General features: G+C 41.3%; 2 protein-coding genes across 2 annotated transcripts in view; one reads left to right on the top strand and one right to left on the bottom strand.

Annotated features, from left to right (window-relative positions):
- The window catches only part of DDX60 (DExD/H-box helicase 60), a 47,480-nt gene extending 24,772 nt beyond the window's left edge, over positions 1-22,708 (top strand). Inside the window, exons 23-36 of the mRNA XM_081021661.1 lie at positions 137-264; positions 2,545-2,697; positions 5,030-5,165; positions 5,473-5,625; positions 6,904-7,008; positions 7,754-7,954; positions 9,336-9,440; positions 10,324-10,465; positions 10,820-10,941; positions 11,451-11,598; positions 12,069-12,211; positions 17,717-17,868; positions 18,995-19,057; positions 20,660-22,708. Of these exons, the coding sequence (XP_080877787.1) occupies positions 137-264; positions 2,545-2,697; positions 5,030-5,165; positions 5,473-5,625; positions 6,904-7,008; positions 7,754-7,954; positions 9,336-9,440; positions 10,324-10,465; positions 10,820-10,941; positions 11,451-11,598; positions 12,069-12,211; positions 17,717-17,868; positions 18,995-19,057; positions 20,660-20,759 (1,851 nt within the window). The 3' untranslated portion in view covers positions 20,760-22,708. The remainder of the gene's footprint in view (positions 1-136; positions 265-2,544; positions 2,698-5,029; positions 5,166-5,472; positions 5,626-6,903; positions 7,009-7,753; positions 7,955-9,335; positions 9,441-10,323; positions 10,466-10,819; positions 10,942-11,450; positions 11,599-12,068; positions 12,212-17,716; positions 17,869-18,994; positions 19,058-20,659) is intronic.
- A 9-nt stretch (positions 22,709-22,717) lies between these two features.
- Positions 22,718-25,188, bottom strand: part of ANXA10 (annexin A10) — a 30,003-nt gene continuing 27,532 nt past the window's right edge. The window contains exon 12 of the mRNA XM_081021762.1: positions 22,718-24,244. Coding sequence (XP_080877888.1) covers positions 24,176-24,244 — 69 coding nt within the window. The 3' untranslated portion in view covers positions 22,718-24,175. The remainder of the gene's footprint in view (positions 24,245-25,188) is intronic.

The following is a 25,188-nucleotide window of genomic DNA, read 5'->3' on the forward strand; positions in this document are numbered from 1 at the left end:
ATAGAACTCAAATTGAAACACTATTAACCTTGTTCTGTACTTTCTTGTGCCATTATTCATTGCTGCTTACCCAAAAAAATTCATCCAGAAATGGAAAGGAATTTTTTTCATTGCTGTTACCCTTTTTAACCCCTAGGCAAACAGAGTGCTGCAGCTGCTCAAACCTCAATCTACTTTTTCTTCTGAAACTGCGATGAGAAAACAATTTCCTCATTTTGTTGACAAGCTGAAACAGATGGATAAATTGCCTGCACTATTTTTCCTGTAAGTAAGACAATGGAGGTATATATGTCTGTCTTGTATAGGTAATTGACACATAACCAATGAAGTGGATAATTCGAATTTGGAATTGGGGCAGGGAACAACAATAAACAAAAACGACTATTGGTCAGGCAGCAATTATTTTAATCTTCATAATAAAAGTTCTTCCCTCTAAGATACAGACTATTATAAAGTCTCTTTAAAATGCTGTTTCAGCAGAAGCAGTTCTGTAACTGATTTTTTTTTTGGAGAGGATTATTTATAATCACTTTCCTTGTCTGCCTTTGCCAATCACTGCATTTTGAATTCGTTAGCATAGGAAAGAGCGTATCTACAGTGAATGGAAATCCTCCTGAATGCGTTTATCACTTTTGGTTCTCTGGGTCCACTAATCAGCTCAACATTGGCCTTGCCTAGATGATGCAAATATGTAAATAGTCTTGCACTGAGTGTGGAGTGGGATAACACATGCCACACATTGACCGATTGGGCCTACCACACAGAGGCTACACACAAATAAGATGTATACAGTGGTACCTCGGGTTACATACGCTTCAGGTTACAGACTCTGCTAACCCAGAAATAGTGCTTCAGGTTAAGAACTTTGCTTCAGGATGAGAACAGAAATCGTTCTGTGGCAGCGCGGCGGCAGCAGGAGGCCCCATTAGCTAAAGTGGTGCTTCAGGTTAAGAACAGTTTCAGGTTAAGTACGGACCTCCGGAATGAATTAAGTACTTAACCTGAAGTACCACTGTACACCATAAGCAGTGTCAGAGTTGGGGATGAGCAGCGTGTCCATACAAACAGTAGAGGATCAAACAGAATGCTTGTAGGCCCCTGTTGGGTGGGATAAAGACAGAAACCAAAGAAGTGTGCCTCTTGCCCCCAAAAGCTGGTAAGCATGTTGTGCTAATGGCTTGGTTACCTTCACAGTTTCTACCCTTTCCCCGGGGCAGCCAGCACTGTAGGTGGTATCTTGTTGGCAGTATTGTCAGAGCTGTAGTGCTGCCACTTACTGGAATGATAAGGGTGGCAGTGAGGTCAGGGATAGGTGGGGGAACCTGCAGGAGTGCTGTGCCAGCTTGTGCACCAACACAGCTCTGACCTCGCGGCCTCCCTGCCTCATCCCAGGAAGCAACAGCAACTCCAGTGTTGAAAAGGGTGTGCAAGTCAAAGAGCCCACTGCAGCCCATTAGAGTAATTCAGAAGCTCCAAGACAACAATGCCCATTTACACCACAAAGAACTCATAACCCACTTACTTTCAGCAGCCAGAAACACCATAACCAGACACTGGAGAGACCTGTCAGGAGTAAGCATGGACCAATGGTACCAAATAGTATGGGAAACAGCCCTACTAGAAAAATTAACCAATAAACTGAAACTGACACGGGGACAAACAGAAGAAGACGCTTTTACCATGGTATGGCTCCCCTTTATCACATACACAGCCCAACAAGACAACGACAATAATCCACCAACAGCATACAAATCAATATGGCTAACCTGATCCAAAACACCCACCCACCCCACTCACACACGAAAACAAAGATCACCATAGCCAATCACAAACAAACAACCTTACTCTAGGCCAACTCCAGCCTCTCTCACCACCAAAGAAACACCAATGAACATCAGAGAACCTGCACGAGCAGCGTTGACACCAAACCCTGCATACATTAAGCAAAATAGAAACAACGCCACCCGACCCCACCCTCACCCCCACCCCCACCCATCTTCCCCCCTCCACCCCTTATTTCCCCCTACTGTCTCAACAAATGGAACTGATTTGTAAAAAAAAATACGAGAGACATTACACATACTTCTGTAAAACAAGAAAATCTTTAATTAAAAAAGAAAAAAAAAGAAAAGAGTAATTCAGTAGCAAGTTCCCAAGCAGCATTCTCCCTCTGGATTTTATGCACATTAAAATTTAGAACCTGTAGTTAATTCACTAAAGGATAAAGGTGAGTTTTTATTTTTGAATCTAGTAACAGCCCTAATTATTAATAGGTATTCATTTGCATGCAAGTTCATAGGCATTACTTATTCACAGTAGACCTATGGAAGCTACAAGGTACTAAAGCTTACCTAAACATATTCTAGCCTATTGAGGCTTTTTGGGAGAAAATACAATATAAGACTCCAATCCTATTCCCACTTATGTGCGTAAATGCCCCATTCAACTCAGTGGGACTTATTTCGGAATAGTTGTGTATATAATCTTATGGTAAGGGATCTAATTAGCAGCAAATAACCGTAGTTGGAACACCTCTTTTTAAAGATTCAATATTAAAGAAGTGGAACGTTTGGCTCACAATGTCTGCAAATTCTTAAAAGAGAAGCAAAGTAAAAAGCCCATCCGAGCTTCTGGAAAAGAAGAATGGCTAACAAAAAAATGTAAAAAGAGAGAAAAATATTTAATGGCGCAAAATGAGTAAGTGCTATAAACCTTTTTTTCTTTTTCCAAAATTTACTTTTATCGCATAAAAAGCTGTATTTGAATACATGACATCAAGTAAGTATACTCATTTTAGATACAATTGTTATCTTTATAAAACAAATTAAGACAGACCCCCATTTTCAAAAGGATTATTAACCCCTTTTATTATCTTGCCTCCTTGAACTAAGTTTGATAATAATTTCGTAATTGTGGCAAGCAACATCCACCAATTTGCAGGTGGCATCTCTCTGCTTTTCAGCTGTGATCGATCACAGGTAAGCTTGTCCTTTCCATATCATTGGGCAAATATCTCTTTTTTAAAAGGTAGATAAGATACAGAAAGCATTTAATAATTGAGTTTCTGTTCCCATATTTTCATATTTTTATAAGATTTCAATGCTTCATGTTGAAATAAAAATTTCATGATTTCACCAACTGCCCTTTCCTGCATTCAACCCCCCCCCCATGCCCAAAAAGGGGGAAAAAAACACCACTGGGAGCAAAGTGGAGGCCCCGCAAGGTGGCCCCGCACCCCCTGCCCATTGTGCCCTCCCCAATAGAGGAACTGAGTGATGCTGCTGAGTCCCTCTATGGATCAAGCAGTGAAGGATGGGGGGGGGGAAGGCCACCCAAGGCGGCGCGGCTCCTGGCTAAATTAAGTAGATGAGGGGAAATTAAACTAAAAGGATGAGGGAAGAGACGAGGATGGGGCCCAACATACTCATTGTTCTGTCCCATGATGAGTCTGGAAATCTTCCCCTCCCTGAAGCTCTGGAGCCAACCACATGGTTGCTGCTGGCTCTGCCTCCTATTTAAGCAACTGGCCCCGCCTCCCTGCAGGGCTGATTGGCTAACCGAGGTTTGACGGGAACCTCCAAGGACTAAGACAGGGAGGCGGGCCAGCCCAACCAGCTGGTGGGTCCCACATGGCCCAAGGTGCTGCACTCAGTCCCACAAAGGGCGCCCACAAAGGAAGGTGTGAGCACTCATTGAAAGACCACAACATCGGACTGAAAGAGTATGCAGCTCCTTAGGAGATAACTACGTGAAAAGTTAACAAGAGCAAATATTTTTTTAAATCTAAAAAGAAAAAACATCTGAAAAAGGAGCAGACCAAGTATTTGAAACCATTTGTATGTACTGCACACGTTGTGTTGGGTGTCTGGCAGAGCAATTTCAATCCCCTTTGCCCCAGGCTGGAGAAGAAGTGAAGTTAGATTAGCAAGAGGGATCCTGCCCACCAGCTGCCACCTGCAGAGTGATAGTAGCACCTCTCTGGTATCACAGATCTCCCCTCCCATCCACCCAGTGTGCAGGTGCCCGTGCAGCTGGTAGGATCCCTGCTGCTGACAGCCAGCAGAAAGCTTCAAAACAGGATGTTCCAAGGACAGGGAGAGGCAGGGCAACCTGGGATCCATTGCATCCTCAGCCAGCCCTACTGCAATCACATGATGACCTTGAATCCCATGTGCTTCTATGAGCAGAGTGTAAATGTCATTCCTCTAAGAAGAATATCACACTGAGATGGTTGTTGAGTCATTGCCACTTACCAGGATGGTGAGGGGTCAGGCGGGAGTGAAATCAGGGCTTTGTTGAAGCACCAATAGAATCTGGCACCAGTAGAGTCAACCCCAACATCAATGCTGCCTCACCTCTCCACTTCCTGTTGTTGCCTGAAATGTAAATGTGAACTGGTCTATTGGATTTCAAGTGACCTTTTTTTGCACAGCAGGGTAAGCCAGAGGAAGTCCTTTAGTTGTGAATGATAGACTGCAGCTTCCATCACCCCTGACTATCAGCCATGCTGACTAGGGTTGAACAATATCTGGAGATCAGCACATAGATTACCCCTACTATAAGCCATAATTAGTAGCTTGGCATGAATTAACAAGACATGAACCAGCAGCGTGCTAGTGCTTGCTGTCCAGTTACTGTCCCTTCATGTCTTCTCTAGTGTGAGTAGCAAGAAGCCTTGCTTAGCATCATGTCCAAACCTGAGATCATGGTTTCCTTCTGAAAAAACCCCCAAAACCAAAGGAACCGTGACTTACCATGAAATGTGAAGAAGACTAGTGTCACATACAAATGAGTTCTACATTTGTCTGTGTGTCTCTTTCACTTTTGTACACGCACATACACATATTAGGGGTGCCAGATTCTGAAGAGAAAAAAAGAGGACGAATTTGCCAACTTCTACTTTTAAGTATGGATCGCTATGATGACTCTACCCATGAAAAAGAGGATGTATGCTGGAAAAAGAGTACATATGACAATGTCAGGGAAATGTTGAAAAATTGTTTGGTAATTTATCTGTACTTTTGTGCAGTGACACTAAAGTCCGAAACTATGGCAAACAATTAGTTTGGGAAGCTGAGCTTGATAGCCTAAGGAAGCAACTGGAGAAGATTTCTGAAACTCCTTCCGACTGCACCTATGCAAATGAACATGCTGTTGATGAGGAGGTGAGCTTAAAGCCCTTTAATTTCCAGTATTAAAATAAAAATGACTTCGATCTTCATTAAAAATTAGACATGTAAAAACAAGTGCTGTAACATAGACCGCTATGTTCATATTTGTGTATGTCCAAAGTATATTTGAGATTATGAAATTCTCTCCAAATTAATGATTAGAAAATGTAAAATTACATAGGCAAAGGTTTTCTAACATGTATTCAGTTAAAGTCAATTTACACTTATGCAATCATGTAGAAATGACGAGCTGCTTTGAAACATCTACTGTTCTTACATATTAAGACTTTGCTTCCACTAGACTTTGACCAAGATATTTCATCGATTAAGATTCTCGAGAAAGAAAATAGAACTGCAAGATTTGGCACTAAGAGGCATTGGGTATCATCATTCTGCTGTGGATGCCAAAGGGAAGCAAACAGTGGAGATGCTTTTCAGAAAGGGATTTCTGCAGGTTTACCAACTTTCAGTTTGTATATTTGTAATCTATGTGCATACATGCCTTGCTAATACTGCCAATCACCTACTATCTCTGTATGCTTCAAAGTTACTTGTCATAGGTTTATTTAAACCTTTTTCTGATCATTAAAGTCAAATTAACTTGATTGTAAGCAGTGTCAGATTACTTAACAGGCAGAGTAGACACCAACCTATGGGCCCCATGCTTTTTAGGGACTCTACGACAATGGATCAAAATAGTATTGTGTAAAAAATGGGCTTATTAAAATGGTTGGTTGGTAAAATAAAAAAAAGTATTAGGAGATAATTTGCGAGGGCCCCCTGAGATTTCGACTGCCCAGGGGCCTCCACAGGGCTTAATTCAGCACTGATTGTAATCCATGGATGGCGTGTTGACCCTAATATTCTTCCCCTGTTAAACTAGCTACAATAGCTACCCTACTGAAGTGTAGGGAACTGGCAGAAAAAGGAATGAGTGACAGCTGAATGGGGAGGCAGGGGATTGACTGGCATAACTTACCTTTTCTCCTTCCCACCACTTAGGCCTCATTTAAAATTGTTGATTTCTTTAAAGGGATGACCAGCTTTATATTTAATAACTGGCCTGCTAATTTGGATGTTGCTCTGTACAAGTTATATACTTGGTCTTCATTCTTTCATGGTAATACTGACATTATCCGATGTTAAATTTTAGGCTGATGGGTGAAGGTGGTCTTGTGGAAGGAAAGCACTTAATATTTTGGGTGCTTTGAAAAGAGATTCTGCTCTTCTTCCAGCCTCTCTGGTTTTATGGCCAACTTGTATGATCATGGCATAGAGTGCAGATGTGTCCTTGGTCAGTTCCCCTTAATATTGCTATGGGTCTTAGGGGGCTATGATAAATGAAAAACAAGTTGAGGCTTTTCCAAAATAACATGCTCGATACCCTAGATCACAGTGATGCTTTCTTGATTAGGAAAATATATACAAGGGACTAGAAACTGAATCTAACTAAATATTAGCAAGTCCTAGTAACTGAAGTTCAGATTCTGCCAGTATTTTTCAGTATGCTTTTTTATTAATCTCTCCCACACCCACAAAAACCCTTTTATGTATCTCTGCATTGTGTTGCATGGATAAGCATTATTATGGTATTAACATTGATAGTTGATGTTAACTACCATCTTTTAAAACAATTAAGGCAGCACTCTTACACCCAAATACCTGGGAACAAGTCTCATTAAGCTGAATGGGACTTACTTGCACTGCCACTGAATGTTGTTTCTTCTTTTAGGTGGTGACAGCCACAGGAACCTTGGCTTTGGGAATCAACATGCCATGTAAATCTGTTGTTTTTGTACAGAATTCTGTATATTTGGATGCTCTGCACTATAGGCAGGTAATGAGATTAATCTTTAGGACTAGTCAAAAGTCCATGGCTGTTTTTGGAGAGTGGGATGGGTTGGACAGTCCAGCATGAATCCACAACTAATGCATTATTATTGCATCAATGACCCACAAACATGCAGAGACCAATATGGAAGGATGTTTAGTCTCAGTGCTATGTTTACGGAACTCAGCAATAAGTAGCACTGAATTGACTCGGCTTATCATTGGCTCTGGCTGCATATACTGCTGGTTTCCTTATTCCCTGCCCCTACCCCTCTCAGTGGGTACTTGCCACCACTGCCCGTGTCCCCATGTTGCAGTTCTGATCCAAATCAGGCCTCCTGTGCTGGCTTATTAACAACAACACCACATTTAAGAGCAGACTTGCATGACTAAGGACATCTGTAATTTAGTCTCAGGTGTATTGGGTATGGAGGACACTTAGGAAATTTAAACTTTAGGTCTTACAGGTAAAGTGAATTACGTTTGTTTCCCTCCTGCCCCCACAGACACAGCACTGAAGGGAAATTGATGCCCACAAGTATAAAGCGTTAACATTCAACCCCTGGGATTTGCTAGGAATGACTTTGCCTCTTCTCTCCCCATCCCTCTGTCTATCTATTTGATAAAGAAAAAAAGAGCATGTTTGTCCTGCAGTATGGATAGCTTCTCTGCTACAGTCTTAAATGCTTTGATTTCAAATTTTGCTTGATTATTTACTTGTGTGATTTCTGACTTTGATTGCTTTTTCATAGATGTCTGGACGTGCTGGGCGACGAGGTCAAGACTTTTTGGGTGATGTCTTTTTCTATGACATTCCATTCCCTAAAATACAGAAGCTCATTAAATCCAATGTACCAGAACTTCGAGGACAGTTTCCTTTGAGTATTTCTCTGATCCTGAGACTCCTGCTGTTGGCTTCAAAAGCAGATGATAAAGTGGATGCAAAAGCCAAGGTAATCCTTGGAAGCAATCCTCCTCTAATGAAGGATGCAATCCTAGAGCCACCCAATGGGACTGAACACATTGTTTTCCAGTGATATCAGAAGTAAAACCCAATGTATGACTCCTTCCTAGCTTAATTTAACAAGGTGTTCCTAAATGTGTCTACTTGGAAATAACTCCCAGTGACTTCAGTAAGAGTAAATACCTAGGAAAGTGTTACGAATTGCAGCCTAAATTGATCAACTAATTTCCTGACAATGTTCTAACCAGTGCATTTTGCTACACATTTTCAAACCTCATTCTGCAAGTTAAAGAAAAACACTAAATGCTAATGCTCAATGTTTTAGATTCAGGTAGGTAGCCATGTTGGTCTGAAATTTATATATATATATATATATATATATATATATATATATATATATAATTTTCCAGTGGCACCTTGCAGACCAGCTGAGTTTGTTCTTGGTATAAGCTGTCACGGTCTGGCTGGGGACGTCAGGACCGGGGGCAAGACGGCGGGGTAGGAGCAGGAGCAGGAGTCCAGAAGCCAGGAGTCAGGAAGCCAAGGGTCTGAGGGTCAGGAAGCAAGGAGTCACGAAGTCAAGGGTCCTAGGATCAAGCAGCAAGGAGTCACGAAGTCAGGGGTCTGAGAATCAAGAAGCAAGGAGTCAAGGAGCCAAACGCAGCAGGGCAGGGAACGTGTTGCTGTGGGAAATGCCGAAGTGAAATGCTGACCTTATATCCCTTCCCGACTCTTGCCACCAGGTGCTGTGAGTTACCAATCGGCCGCGCCTTGCCTCTTCAGAACAAACTTAGGAAGGCCCCAGTCCTGCAAAGTCCTATTGGTCCCAGGGCCTGGCTCCTGCACGCACACCTGACATAAGCTTTCACGTGCATGCACGCTTCTTCAGATACCTGAAGAAGTGTGCATGCACAGAAAAGCTTATACCAAGAACAAACTTAGTTCGCTCAAGGTTTTTGTTTATTTTTCATGGTATGGAAGATACATTTTTAGAAAACTATTGCTACAGTAGTAAACAACAAATACCTTGTCCCAATGTAATGTCATGCTATGTAATAAAGTTTTAGTTGATTACTCTAAAAGGTCGGGCCACATTTTCCCATGAGTGTTGGGTAGATGCCTGCCACAGTCTGAACAATTTACTGTATGCATTCAATAAACATTTGCTGCATGTTAGAAAAGGAATAGGGATTGTGGTTGCCCTTTACTGCTCTGGCCTGACACGTTAATTTCTCAGGCAATTCCTTTGACCATACTCTGGTATGCCAAGAATCGATGTTAAGCCCAGTGCCAGTTTTCTATCTTACTCTCAAACCTTTCAACCAGTCAGCTGCAATGGAAATGTATTAATATATTTTCCCTTCCCAAAGGTCCTGTCGATACTGAAGCATTCACTTCTAGCCTTCAAACAACCAAGGGCCCTCAAGATGTTAAAGTTGTATTTTTTGTTTTCATTACAGTTTCTCGTGAAGGAGGTAAGTTTCCAAGTCTTCTTATTTAATCAAGTGGGTCTTGGCTTTTATGTAGTACCCCACACTGGTGTGCAGAGTCCTTTGTGGATATGGCCTTGTTTTTGTAGAGCTGGAAAATGATTACTTCACCATCCTGAAGGTAATAAAACCATGTGGGTGTGTAATGTTTTATCAATGTTCAGATGTGTTGTATGTTCCCTTTCAGGGAAAAATGTAGTTTTGTTTCTGCCCATGACTGTGGTAGCAGAGTATTTATCCACCTCTCAGATACCACCAGGAGCTGACAGCCATTTTCTCCCCAGTAATTCACCTGAACTAACACAATGCAGTATCATTCCAAACTCTTTTGGGAATGGAAAAATTGTGGCTTCCAAGAGCTCAAGCATTGCTGTGCCTCCACCAACAACTATATTTCCCCTTGATCAAAAATAGGAAAAAATGTCCCACACCAAAATGATTCAACCCTGCTCCTTGAAATATATGCCAGCCAAGTTTAATGGGTCAACGCCCCCCCCCCCAAAAAAAATTCCTGAAAAAAGTTAGAAGTTTTCATTCTGGCCCAGATTTATAAACAGTAAGTTTAAAAGATTGGTGCTTAGTACTCAGTACTCAGTATTCAAAACATGCGTGAATGTGCTCTGGAACAAATTGAGGCCCACCTCTTAAATTAATCTTCTATGACCATTGTAATATTTAAGACATTTAGCTAGTCTGTGTTATTGTACAACATTTGGTCGCTTTATGGTTATCCTGCACAAACATGGGAGAGTTTCTGTTTTCAGCTCCCAAGCTTACACCATGATTAAAATCAGAATGTATTTTGCAGTTTGTCTCATGAGTTAGGGTGGAAATCCATCTGAATACATACAGTGTTTTCTTACTTTAGGGATATGTGGATCGGGAAGGCAATACTACAGGATTTGCTGGACTTGTGACTCATTTGCATTATCATGAACCTTCCAATATTGTACTAGTTGATTTTCTTGTGAAAGGCTTATTCCATAAGCTGTGTCAACGGAGCAAGGAAGGTATGTTTACATGGGCACAGGGAAAGAGCACCAATTCCTTCCTTCCCTGCTTTGCTTTTGAATGGGCAGAGTGATTTACTCCATTCGATCCTGTTTTGGAGACCACTTCTACTCCAGGTTGGGGGAGTGAGGAAGGCCTTGTCATGTCAGTGTTCATAAGTGTAACTAATAGATGAAGGGTGAAGAACCTTCAGCTCATGGACCAAACCACCAGAGATCCTAATTTGACCAGGAGGCTGTTTTCCCCCATCTCCCCCACACCTGTGAGCAGGTAAAGCCACAGCTGCAAATAAGCGTTAAGAGTGCACTCCTGAAGGATTAATTTGCAATAATGTGGATTTCTGTACCAAACAGGACCACATGCTTTCTCTCAGGATGTGATGGAAAAGCTGGTGCTAGTATTGGCCCATCTTTTTGGAAGAAGGCGGATACCAGCTGCTGTTCTTAATTCTAGAAGGACATTTTACCAGTCAAAGGTAAGATCAAAAGCTTGTTTATTTGCCACTAAAAATGTGGGAAAGGACGTTGGCCACCTTTGTTCAGAAGGTACAAAGAAGAGCGGATGATGCCAAAGATGGAGATAATGATGTGATTTAAAGAAACCCCAGTAACTACTGATCAAAGGTGAACAGAAGAATCCACATGCTGTTTAATTCTCTTTGGAAGCTTCTCTCCTCCTTTGCATTTTTATTGATTCTATATGGACAACTTATTGAATGATAAATTAAGTTTATACTATGGAAGTAAGGTATAAAGATACATGTAAGCACCTTTTGTATTGCACAGTACTCTAATTCTGTGACATAGATTGGATTATGAGATAAATTCTGCAGCAATACAGCCAAAGTCACTAGAGCCCTCTTGGTGATCTAGATATTGTATTCTGTGGTCCTTTTTTTAAAAAAACGTATTTTCTTATTAAAAGCTTTAAATGAGGCTTGACGATTATTATTTATCTCTCAAGCAACTATTCTGTTGTCTTTAGGTGTTTCTTGAGGATCTCCCTGAAGATTTTGCTGCTGCTTTGCATGAGTACAACTCCAAAATAAAAGAGAATTTTGGACAGTTTCTGCAGATAGTTTCCACCATGGCTGATATGCAGCAAGAATATAAACTTCCACTTTCAGAACTTGGTAAGCAGGCATTGTTTGTATTACATTGAAATACAAACTGTGCAGTTCTGAAGCCTATCAATTAGGAATCAAAGGTCCACTGGTTGAGCAGCCTTGTGATCCCAGAGGAGTCCCTGGGAAGCTACATGGGCTTAGATATGCAACCTGTGGCTGGTTGCAGGAAGTACAGTTTGAAAGATGGCATGCTGGAGGTAGATTGGACAGAAGAAAGGTAGGAATGGAGGCATGGGTAGGCAGTGGGTGAATATGTGATTGCTTCAATTGCACATATTTTGGCTTAGATTCAGTAGGGACAAAAAAGAGCACAAGGATATATGGTCACATCTAATGAGACATCTGAGGACTTCAGTCATCAAGAATATATAAAGTATAAATATCTGTTTTTGATATTTATGTCCATTCCTCTATTATCCAATTATAATAGAGTTGTGCACCCATTGATAAATTCACATTTTTAATCATTTTGTTAGATTTTTCAAGTAAAAAACCATCTGACTCACCGCTTGCATCTCACTTAATGAGCTGCGATGAAGGAAGGACAGCAGTTTCACCGTTTGTGTGCCTGTCAGGAAATACAGAATTTGATTTGCTGCACAAAGGCTCCATCAACAACGTAAGTGGGAAAGATTATAAAGTATAAAACTGGAGGTTTGAAGAAATATGTCAAAAGCATATACTACTACTACTACTAAATTTATTATTTATACACCACCCATCTGGCTGGGTTTCCCCAGCCACTCTGGGCGGCTTACAGCGCATATAAAAAAAAAATGATGGGAGGGCGTTCCAGAGGGTGGGCACCACTACCAAGAAGGCCCTAAGCCTGGTTCTCTGTAACCTCACTTCTTGCAGTGAGGGAAGCGCCAGAAGTCCCTCGGAGCTGGACCTCAGTGCCTGGGCTGAGCGATGGGGGTGGAGACATTCCTTCACGTATACTGGGCCAAGGCCATTTAGGGCTTTAAAGGTCAGCACCAAAAGTTTGAATTGTGCTCAGAAACTTGTTATATGGTCTCCCTGGCCATTCCCCGCCATCAGTCTAGCTGCCGCATTCTAGATTGGTTGTAGTTTATGAGTCACCTTCAAAAGTAGCCCCGTGTAGAGTGCATTGCAGTAATCCAAGCGGAAGATAACTAGATCATGCAACACTCTGGCGAGAAAGTCTGTGGCAGGTAGGGTCTCAGCTGGCATACCAGATGGAGCTGGTAGACAGGAGAGGGTGCTTTGGAGCCAGATAGTCAATAGTCCTGGTTAACTCCACCTTCCAGCAGGCCACCAGGGAATCAGCTGAGAGGCCATCAACATGGGACAAAACATCCCCTACCACTCTCTGAAAACCATTAAGTGGCAGGGACAGACCATCCGAATCGGTCCCACCTCCCTGTGGAGAAGGGTCACAGAGAAGTCTAGTTGCACCAGGAAGTATATACCAGGAAGTATATAAAAGGATGTCACATAGAGAAGGGAGAAAGGTTGTTTTCTGCTGCTCCAGAGAAGCGGACACGGAGCAATGGATCCAAACTACAAGAAAGAAGATTCCACCTAAACATTAGGAAGGACTTCCTGACAGTAAGAGCTGTTCGACAGTGGAATTTGCTGCCAAGGAGTGTGGTGGAGTCTCCTTCTTTGGAGGTCTTTAAGCAGAGGCTTGACAACCATATGTCAGGCGTGCTCTGATGGTGTTTCCTGCTTGGCAGGGGGTTGGACTCGATGGCCCTTGTGGTCTCTTCCATCTCTATGATTCTATGATTCTATGAAGTGATCCGACCATGGCAATTCTTTTGTTTTGCTTTTACTTAATGTCAGCTCATTAATGTCCATTGAGGTCAACTCCTGATCTAAGCCATGTCTGCGGCTATGGGTTGGGCCAAACTTATTCATTTTTTTTTAAAAAGCAATTTATTAGGTTTTACAATAAAAATAAACATAATAAACAATATAACATTGATCTTAACATATTTTCACATTTTCTTTGGACTTCCTCACATCTCCCGCTCCCACTTTCATCGTTGTAACATTTTGTCAGCAATTTATCATCTTATTTAAATTCTTATATCCCTTCTATATTTCATAATCTTATAATTCTCAGAAGGAGCTAAATTTCACAGTCTTACTTATTTTCTTAAAAACTTCTAAATTTAGTGGTGCTCAGTTATTTTGATCTAGCATCTTATTTAGCATTCACTCAAATTACAATACTTTTGTAAATAGTTCTTAAATTTCTTCCAGTCCTCCTCAATCCTCTCTTCTCCCAGGTCACGGATTCTGCCGGTCATTTCAGCCAGTTCCATGTAGTCTATCAGTTGTATCTGCCATTCTTCCAGTGTGGGTAGATCTTGAGTTTTCCAATGTTTTGCGAGAAGTATCCTTGCTGCTGTTGTTGCATACATAAAAAATGTCTGGTCCTTCTTTGCCACCCCTTGGCCGACAATACCCAAAAGGAAAGCCTCTGGTTTCTTAGTGAAGGTATATTTAAATACCTTTTTCAGTTCATTATAAATCATTTCCCAGAACGCCTTCACTTTAGGGCAAGTCCACCAGAGGTGGAAGAACGTTCCCTCACACTCTTTGCATTTCCAACACTTATTATCAGACAGGTGGTAAATTTTGGCAAGTTTGACTGGGGTCATATACCATCTATAAATCATTTTCATTACATTTTCTTTCAGAGCGTTACATGCAGTAAATTTCAATCCATTACTCCACAACCTCTCCCAGTCCTCAAACATGATATTATGCCCAATGTCCTGTGCCCACCTTATCATAGCCGATTTAACCGTTTCGTCTTGTGTATTCCATTTCAACAGCAAGTTATACATCCTTGAAAGTACCTTAATCTTTGGTTCTAGCAATTCTGTTTCTAATTTCGATTTCTCCACCTGGAACCCTAGTTTCTTATCATTTTTAAAAACTTCTTTAATCTGAGCGTAATGTAACCAATCTCGCACTTTGTCTTTCATTTTCTCCAAACTCTGCAATTTCCAATTGTCTCCATCCTTTTCTAGTATTTCCCAATATTTTGGCCATTTAGCCTCCATATTGGGTCTTTTTCGGGCCTTGGCTTCCAAAGGTGAAAGCCACCTTGGTGTTTTATTTTCCAGCAAGTCTTTATATTTTGTCCAGACATTAAACAATGATTTTCTGACAATATGGTTCTTAAAGGCCTTATTTGCTTTAACCTTGTCATACCATAAATATGCATGCCATCCAAAGGCATTGTTAAACCCTTCCAAATCTAACACATCAGTGTCTTCAAGAAGTAGCCAGTCTTTTAGCCAGCAGAACGCTGCGGCTTCATAGTACAACTTTAAGTCTGGCAGGGCAAAGCCCCCTCTTTGTTTTGCATCGGTTAATATCTTAAACTTAATTCTGGGCTTTTTGCCCTGCCAGACAAACTTAGAAATGTCTCTCTGCCACTTCTGAAAGCACTCCGTTTTGTCCAAAACCTGAAGTGTTTGAAATAAAAACAACATCCTTGGCAATACATCCATCTTGATAGCAGCAATTCGGCCTAACAAAGAAAGTTTCAATTTTGACCAACTATCTAAGTCTCTCTTAATTTCTACCCAGCATTTTTCATAATTATCCTTAAATAGACTTAGGTTTTTTGCTGTTATGTTTACCCCTAGGTATTTTACTTTTTTAACCACATTAAGTTCCGTCTCATTCTGAAACCGTTCTGACTCTGTATCAGTCAAATTTTTCCCCAAAACCTTAGTTTTCTGTTTATTTAGTTTAAATCCAGCCACCCGACCAAAGTCATTAATCAGTTGTAATACTCTTTTCGTACTGGGCTCTGGCTTCTGCAAGGTCAAAACCAGGTCATCTGCGAAAGCTTTTAATTTATATTGTTTCTGTCCGACCTGAATTCCTTCCACCAACCGATCCCCTCTAATCATGTTCAATAGCACTTCCAGAACCGAAATGAATAACAAAGGGGAAATAGGGCAACCTTGTCGTGTCCCTTTTTCAATTTTAAACTCTTCTGTAACCACATTATTAACTATCAGTTTAGCTTTCTGTTCTGAATATATCGCCTCAATCCCATTCTCAAAACCCCGTCCCACTCCCATCTCTTTTAAATTTCCCATCATAAATTTCCAGGAGATATTGTCAAAGGCCTTCTCCGCGTCTATAAAAATTAAAACTGCTTTTGTATTTATGTCTGTTTGCAAAAGTTCCAAAATGTCAATAATGTTCCTTGTATTAGCAAACAGATGTCTACCTGGGAGAAAGCCGGCCTGGTCCTTATGAATTACTTCATTTAAAACTTTTTTAAATCTATTTGCCAAAATGTCTGCAAATATTTTGTAATCCACATTTAAAAGAGAGATGGGACGGTAGTTCTTAAGTTGTGTCTTTTCAGCTTCCGACTTTGGTATTAATGTGATGAACGCTTCCTTCCAAGACTCCGGTGCCCTCTTCCCCTCCATAATTTCATTGCTGACCTCCATCAAAGGTTGTATCAAATAGTCTTTTAATGTCTTATAGTACTTGGAGGTCAGCCCATCTGGTCCTGGAGATTTGCCAAGTTGCATGTTCTGGATGGCTTGTTCAATCTCCTGTCGTGTTATTTTAGAATTCAGGATTGTCCTATTTTCTTGTGACAATTTAGATAGTCCGTTTTTTGCCAAAAATTGTTTAATCTCAACATCGTCTTGCGGCCCTTGGGTGTATAATTTTTTGAAGTATCTCTGGAAACACTTTCTGATATCCACTGGATTCTGGATGTTTTTTCCATCAACCTCTAAGTTTGTGACAGTATTTAATCTTTGTCTTCTCTTCAACTGCCAAGCTAGCAGTTTTCCACATTTATTCGCCGACTCAAACGTTTTTTGTTTCATTAATTTAACCTTCCATTCAATTTCCTGATTTATCAATTTAGAATATTGTGTTTGATAAAGTTTAATTTCTCTCAGAGTTGGCTGTGACTTCGGATTCACTCTTAATTTCTTCTCTAATTCTTTTATTTTATCCAAGATCTTATCTTTTTTCTCATTTTGTGTTCTTTTCTTTACTGCATTCTGTTGTATCAAGAATCCCCTCATTACAGCTTTGCTTGCGTCCCAGATTATTCTTTTTTCCACCATATTATTCATGTTTATCTCAAAGTAGTCCTTCAAAACTTTTTGGGCCTTCTTGGTAATTTCCTGATCTCTAAACAAATTGTCATTCATCTTCCATCTAAAGGATCCAGTTGGTAATAGTGTCATATGGTAATAGTGTCATACTTATTCAGAGGCAGTCCCATGGAGGCCATGCTTTCCATGAGGTCTCGAGCAGCCCTTGGTAAGGTTGTGTCAGCATGGATGTTAACATCTACCATGACCTGAAGCAGCTCAAGCAAGGAATCCTTGGTGCAGTGGGGAGGTCAGTACACTAAAAGGAATCCTGTACTTCCCCTATTGCCCAGCTTCCAGAACATACACTCAGAAAACTGGGTCTTCCCAATTAGGACACCCGGCACAAGCTAATGACTTCCTAAAGATCACTGCAACCTCCCCACTCCCCGCCCACATGACATGGGTTGCTGTGAGAAACGTGGCGGCAAGCAGCAGCAAGAACAGGCCATCGGCCACGTCCAAGTCTCTGTTACATATGCCAGGTCAATTCCACCATCCATGATCAAGTCATGAATGGCAGTGGTCTTGTGAATCATTGACCTGGCATTACACAGCAGCACCAAAATGGAAATACTGTATGAAGATAAGTTCATGGATAGTAGATTATTTTGTGCTTGTGTGTCCCCTGTTTTCTAAAGGCACAAAATGACTTCATATGCAATTCCCAGAGTTGCCCAAGAACAGGAAATTGATTGTTAAACCACCACAGGAATTGTAGGTCTGTGAGAGGAATAGGGGTCTCCTAACAACTTTCAGCTCTCTTAACAAGCTACAATTCTCAGGATTCTTTTGAACCACAATGGCAGTTAATGTGGTCTCATAGTGCTTTAAGTGCTTACTGCGGATGCGGCCTTAAATGCAACCATTCTCCCCTAAGCACAAGAAACTTGTTCTTGGGATCTCATCCAGGTTCAGGGCAGCTTTATTACTGTATGGCAAAGGGGTTGGTCAGTAACTGAGTAGTATGAAAAAGGAATGCTGCTCTACTGTTTCTGCAGGTCATACTGCGCACAATAGGCATTAATGGTGCAAACATTCCAGTCCTCTATTCAAAGATATGTGATAATCAGGGAAGAATGATGCCACTTAATGCATATGTGCTCGACTTCTATAAACATGGATCTCTGACAGCAATGGAACAGGATAACAGGTGCGTGCTTTCTTTCTTTCATTATTTATTAATTATATTTCTATACCACACTTCATCTGAGGGTGGTTTAACATATAAAAACACAAAAATGCATTACATAGTAACAAACAAGAACAGTACCCACGCCCCCAAGTTTAAAAGGCCATAGATGGTTCAATTAGCCAAAAGCCTATGAGAAGAGTGAGGAAATTTCACCCCTCCCATTGCAAGAATCTGCTGATTTTCCAGAGAGGAGGGGGCGGATTGTGCTTGCTACTTACTCCGCTCTGGCCTCACTTCAAAGGGGGAGACTGAGTGTTATCTCTGTGTAGATAAGGTCGCTGCAGAAAGCAGCTGTAACACTCAGTGCAGTCCAGCGTCTCCATTTGTATATTGTTTGTATAGTACAGTAGCTGTAGTGAATAAAAGAAGATATTCTTCAGCGCTGTCGTCCGAGTGATTTATGCTCTGCTGTACACTGCTGTGCAACGACTGTCTACTGGAAGTGAGTTCGGTGCTCACAGCTCTGAGTTGTGAGTCCATAGCACTTAGACCTGGTCCTGCAGAAGAAGGTCTCTGGAAGTGCTACCCCAGCTCACCTGGCCCAGTCGGGGCTGAAGTGGTTGAGCTCAGTCGGTGGCACTGGCTCAAAGGCGAAGCTGACAGAGAGGAATGTTTTTCCTGGTGCTTAAAGATATGTAGTTAAAGCGAACCTGTGGAGAGCATTCCACAAGTGGGGAGCCACCACAGAAAAGCCCCCTTCTCATGTTGCTGTCCGACAAACCTCTCAGGGAGAAATGTTTTGAGAAACGGCAAGTAAGAGGTGTCACGGTACAGTAGATATTTATAAAATTAAGCATGGCATGGAGAAAGTGAATACAGAAAAGTTTCTCTCCTTTTCTCATAACGTTAGAATTCGTGGACATCCAACGAAGCTGAATGTGGGAAGGTTCAGGACAGATAAAATACTTCTTCACACACTGCATAGCTAAATTGTAGAACTCACACGCAACAGGAGGAAGTGATCGCCACCAACTTGGATGGCTTTAAAAGAGAATCAGACGAATTCTAGGAGCAAGGCTATCAAGAACAAGAAAAGTACATGAAATATACAACTCTGCTAACCTACTTTTCCTTCCAATTTTAGTATACACGAAGGAGAAGCCTATGCTTGTTTGAAAGACTTTGGCCTTGTTCTTCGAGTCATCAGGTATGCCAACGGTTTTCAACCAGTGTGCCTAGACACCCTGGGGTGCCTTGAGTGATAGTCAGAGGTGCTGCAGGCAACACCGGCCTCTGTCCCTCTTTCTGTCCCTCCCTCCTCTGATGCCTTCTCGCGTCTCTGCCTCCCAAAGGCTTGCAGAGCTGCTTGTTGCAGCAGCCCTGGCTACAAGTGCCGCAGGTGAATGGTGCCTCTGGGGCTGGCCAGGGGGTGCTTCCCAGGCCCCTATGGGCAGTGGGAGGAGGCACCTCTCTTTGGGGGCAGGGGAGGCAGCTGCTGCCTCCCAGAGGACTCCCAAGGAGAGGGAAGAGGCTGAGGGAACACTCCACAAGCGAGAGTGTTTGAAAAGGGGTGAGGGGTTTCCAGCTCTGCAGGTAAGGGGTGAGATAACTGGGCTCCTGAGCCCCACAAGAGTGCCACAGAAAGAATGTAGTTGGTCAAGGGAGCCGTGGACCCAAAAAGGTTGAAAACCTCTTGAGGTATGCAATGAAGTATTGCTTGTTTACTCTTGTTCTTTAGAACAATTTAACAGAGGTCAGTAGACTGGTGCCTATCATACCTGGGTTAGCACCAGAAGAGGGGGCAGGGGCCAAACAAGGCACTTGCCCCCCCTTCCCCCCCCTTGCTGGACTGCTGACATTAACATATGCAGTGGTACCTCAGGTTACATACCCTTAAGGTTACAGACTCTGCTAACCCAGAAATAGTACCTTGGGTTCAGAACTTTGCTTCAGGATGAGAACAGAAATCGTGCTCTGGCGGTGCAGCAGCAGCAGGAGGCCCCATTAACTAAAGTGGTGCTTCAGGTTAAAAACAGTTTCAGGTTAAGAACGGACCTCCAGAACGAATTAAGTACTTAACCTGAGGTATCACTGTACTGTTATATATCTTTCTGAGATCTTAACACATGAGGTACAACTTGACAAAAATATACTTTGCTCTTTATGTACCCCATCCCCAAATTTACCTGCGTGATGCCTCCACTGTTACCATGGGTGTAGAGATTAGTCTGGGTGACTCAAACATATCATAGTCCAACCAGTTTTCACATAGTAAATGAACACCAGTGGGTGTTGTCACCTCCATTTCCATCTTTACATCTAAGGTGTGAATGTTGTTCATGGGGATTTGCTAGCAGTGATGAATCCAAATAACAAAAACTTGCAATATTTGACCTGGGCTTTGCAGCCACTCCTCTTCTGTATCATCCTTAACATGGTTTGAACGCTTTGAACATGGCTTGGACATCAAGAGTGAGATCTCAGAGGCAACAAAAACAAAAGTATTTTTTGTTTTAGATAGATGCTTAATTCAGGTAAACCATAAAGAAACACAAGACTGGTCCAATCATGTAGCAGGACCAAGAAGCCCCATGGGAGGAATCAAGGAAGGCCAGAACTGATAGCTGAATGGTGCACGAATACTTTTCAAAATATTGCGCCTAGCAGGGGGGTGGATGGTTTTGTGTGGGCTCTACTTCAGGCACAAAAATGTTACAAAATACAACAAAGCAGTTTTCAGGGTTGAAGGTGTATAACACCCCCTCCTCCTCACAAAAGCATTTAATTTACTTCTGCTTCTCTTTTCCAGTGTCTCTTTGCGTGAACTTTGCGACAAAGAGGATGATAACGTCGTGTGCGCCTTTGAACAATTAAGTCGGAACTACTGGTCGAAACTGGATGTAGTGTAAATGGAATAATGCCTGCACCAAAAATATGGTGCTTTGTAAGAAGGGATAACAGTTCACAGTTGTATCAAATAGACACCAGTGATTGGTTGAATGGATATGTAGTATCTGTTTGATTAGGGGTGCTGCCTTAATGCGAATATTTAATTTTAAAGATTTTAGAAGGATCTGGTATGGAAGAGGGAGCAGCAACAAAATGTGGCTGCGGGGAGTACTCCTGTTCAGGGTCCCAGCCAGCCATGCCTTCTTCATGGGCACTACACACCTTTCTCCCTTGTCTTCTGTCTCTCCCTCACACCCCTCTTCAAGTATCTTCTGTGGTCTACAGCCACTTAGCAAGTTCAGCCTTCATTAGGGTGTTTTGTCCCACCCCCTCTGGGTTGCCTTTCAGTTTGCCCATAATATATAGGACCATTTTAGAGTTTTTGTTAGAGTACTCAGCTAGTATAAAGTGAAGGGGACAGCTTTTTTATTTAACAGAAGGCACCAGACAGCTTGTACTGTGGACAGGGCCATCTTCTGACCCCTCTCAAAAGTTCTAACTCCCCAGTAGAGTTTCTCTCCTTGTTCTATGCTTCCTCAGAGGTTACTGTAAAATGCCTTTTTTGGGAGTGGGGAGCTTCTCCATCTGTTCTACAAATGCTTTTCTACTATGTTCAAATAGCTGGGGGGAAATGTCAAATAAGTCAGCATGCCTAACTATTTGTTTAAATGACAACACAGGGAAGGGTAATTGAAGACACACCTCTTTACCATGGCTTTTAACAGCTGATATATAGATTAGATATAGATATAGATATAGATGATATAGATATATATTTGGGACACATTATATGTTTTTAACTTTGCGTTGTAATTATTGTAACCTACTCTGACACCTTATGGTGAAAGGAAGCTAGCTAGCTAGCTAAATAAATAAATAAATAAAGCTTTTTTTCGTTCTTGGGGTTTTGTTTTTGCCTGTTTGTATAGAATTAAGGATTTTAAATCCTAACAAGTAAGTAAACAAACAACAAAGTAAACTCCCTTTGTTGAGTTTCCCCAACCCTCCTGATCTGGAATTCAGGAAGGATATGGAAAACTCCCCAAATTATACAATGTGTGGTACAATTCTGGGAGATATAAGCAGGATCATGGCTTTGTTGAAGCATGAATTTATGGAGCTTATTAAGAATAAATACTGCCAATATATAGTGAACAGATGAAAAAGATTTTGCTGCCCTAATATTAACAAGTCTGGTTTATCTTTGTGTGCGTGAGAAGCAAAACAAGAATTGTCCAGCAATGACATGTTGTGATTCTTAGGCTGCAATCCTTTGCACATATTCTCATTGAACACAGTGGGACTTCTGAATAAACAGGTATAGGTTTGTCCTGCCATGCTGTTGTTGATAATGGAATGAGTCTGGAGTTAGTCTAAATGGTGTTGGCGGCTCTCTTTTCCAATCATGTGATTCTGAACGCTGTGAGATTGATTATTGCAGAAAAGGGGACTGTCATAGTGGTCAGACCAACTTGCTTGCTAAATCAATAGCCTCGCCTGCTCTGTTAAGTATCTGCTTTCTACTATCAATTCTTTATTGATTAAAAAATGTGCATGTCTATACAAACATTATGTACTATCCCTTAACAGGTAAAAAAAAGAAAATTATATAAAATAGAAAATTTATAAAGAAAAAAAATTAAAGAAGTAACAAAGATAAGAAACAAAGAAATCAAATTTTTTTTAAAAAAGAAAGTTATTTACATAGTAAAAGTACTCATCAGCACAATCCTTCCCATCCTTCTCATTATACTGTTTGATATAATATTCTTTTTTACACAGGTTTACATTGTATAATATTATTTCTTTCTGCTTTGTATACATTCATTTGATCTTTTTCTTTACAAATATCACTCAATTTCTGCTAATATGGAGTTATTTGTACAATAAAGTTTACATAATTCTTAAATATTATCCATTCTCTAGTTGTTTTTTTGTTTCTGTCAGTTTTGCTAATTGTAGTATTCTAACATGAGTATCTGCCAATCTGTAATCTCTGGGAGCGTTTCATTCTTCCAGTTCCTTGCTATAAGGGTTCTAGCTGCCGTAATACCATACATAAACAATGTTATTATATCTTTTTAAATTTCTGGTGGTAGTATACAAAGTAGGAAAATCTCTGGGGTTTTTTTTTTAAGGTGATTTTAAACAGTTTCTTAAACTCGTTTTAAATATCATTCCAGTATTTGCCAATGGCTACATATGTCCCCTAGGGGACGCGGGTGGCGCTGTGGGTTAAACCACAGAGCCTAGGACTTGCCGATCAGAAGGTCGGCGGTTCGAATCCCCATGACGGGGTGAGCTCCCGTTGCTCAGTCCCTGCTCCTGCCAACCTAGCAGTTCGAAAGCACATCAAAGTGCAGGTAGATAAATAGGTACCGCTCCAGCGGGAAGGTAAAAGGCATTTCCGTGCACTCCTCTGGTTCGCCAGAAGCGGCTTAGTCATGCTGGCCACATGACCCAGAAGCTGTATGCTGGCTCCCTTGGCCAATAAAGCAAGATGAGTGCCGCAACCCCAGAGTCGGTCACGACTGGACCTAATGGTCAGGGGTCCCTTTACCTTTACACATGTCCCCCACATATGATAGTATGACCCCCTCCTCTTTTTTGCATCTCCAACAGGTTGATGTTTTCCCTTTATACATTTTAGCAAGCTTTTTGGGAGTAAGATGCCATCTATATACCATTTTCATGGTGTTTTCCCTGAGATTATAGCATGCTGTCAATTTAATGTCTGTTGCCCATAATCTCTCCCGTTGCTCCATAAGTATCTGCTTTGTAATGTAAATTAGGGCAATGGGGTGCACAGAAACAAATGGCTGTAGAGTGTAGACCCTCCTGGAAGGTAAGCAGGAGAGACGTTTGTGTCTGAAAGAGAACAAAGGACAGTCCGTCTTGGGACTGGGGCAAAAAAAAGATGCCTGACTTTCCCTATACTTGATCCAGAGCTATGTCATTGAAGAGCCCCCCTAAAAAATGAATGTGGGAGAGCAGGATTTGTGGGAGTATTAATGCTTGAGCCTCGAGTAACCTTCATTCCAAAGAAACCAAACCCAAGTTATATGCTGCAATCCCTGAGATTTCTCATGGCTTGGAGACTGGGACGTACTTAACAGTATGAAACACATTTGGATGGAAAGGAATCACATGGATTTTATTAGAGTCTACTTTGAAGTAAGTTTGTAAAATGCAATATATTAATAGCAAAGTATTCATTCTTTAAAAAAATCTGGTATGTGAAAATCTATATTTGTTCAAAACAAATTTAGAAAGTATATTATTACACAGAGAAATAATGAGGACAGCTTGAATCTCTTATTATTTGAAAGCATTTCCATCCCTAAACTTTTTCGTTTTTAACATAGTTTTCTTCCTTCTAATAATCTTCAGCATCACCTGCACAGATGGCAAGTAAAGCACTCTCATAATGTCCAGAGGAAAAATGCTGCAAGATAAATAAATATTCGTTAAAGATGACACATTTTTTTAAAAAATCAGCAACAGCAACCCTGTTGCTTTCTGCAAGAACTTAATCACTTTTTAAAGGGCAGAGCTGCTGATAGGAGTTTCTGAACTTGGCATATGTAGGGCAGATATAACCAAGAGGAATGGAGTTTGAGGATAGTCTTCATACACTTGCAGGACAGAGAAGCAAAAGACAGAGGTTATCTTCAGTTGCTGCTGTGCCTGTTCTTTCCCAGTGAAACTCCTGTTTGGCCTAGCAGTGCCATATGCAGGTTGAGGAAGTACAGTAGCAACACGGGAGGGTGTTTCCAGACTGGTTATTTTGGGTTTGGATTCAATCTCATACCAGCAAATTCATGCTGTGCAATTGTAGTTCATTGGCAGGTCTTATGCAACAAACCTGCTTCCTCAAAAGATTGGACTTTTGTGATATGGAAATTGATGGGGATATACTTCAGAAATTGAGGGACAACACTTTCTTAGACAAACAACAACAAACAACAAACAAGTCAGACTAAGAGCTCATCAAATAGCCAACAAACTTAATAAACAGGTCACTTGGAAGTGCCTTGAGTGTGCATGATTCCATCTTGCCGCCAGTCTTACGGTATTTCATCCCTGCCTCCTGCCTCCATTGTTTTCACTTGGCCATCCAGAAGGATAGACCAACCGTTGTTGTTATTTGTAGTTGGTTTATATTTGGGCCCTAGAATGAAGGCCAGGTTATGAATTCGCCTCCTCCACCTAATACAACAAACACCACCATTTGAAGGCAGACCCACAAAAAACCCCCACAATCTACGGTGTTTCACAACATTCTAGGACAGGTTCTTAGCCCATCCTGGTACATTGTATTTGCTCTTTCTGTCTGAAAAGTGGCATGGGTAGATGAATAAACACTATGCGTAATTGGAACTTCATCGT

Source organism: Podarcis pityusensis (assembly GCF_964106645.2).
Source record: "Podarcis pityusensis genome assembly, chromosome: 9".
NCBI lineage: Eukaryota > Metazoa > Chordata > Lepidosauria > Squamata > Lacertidae > Podarcis > Podarcis pityusensis.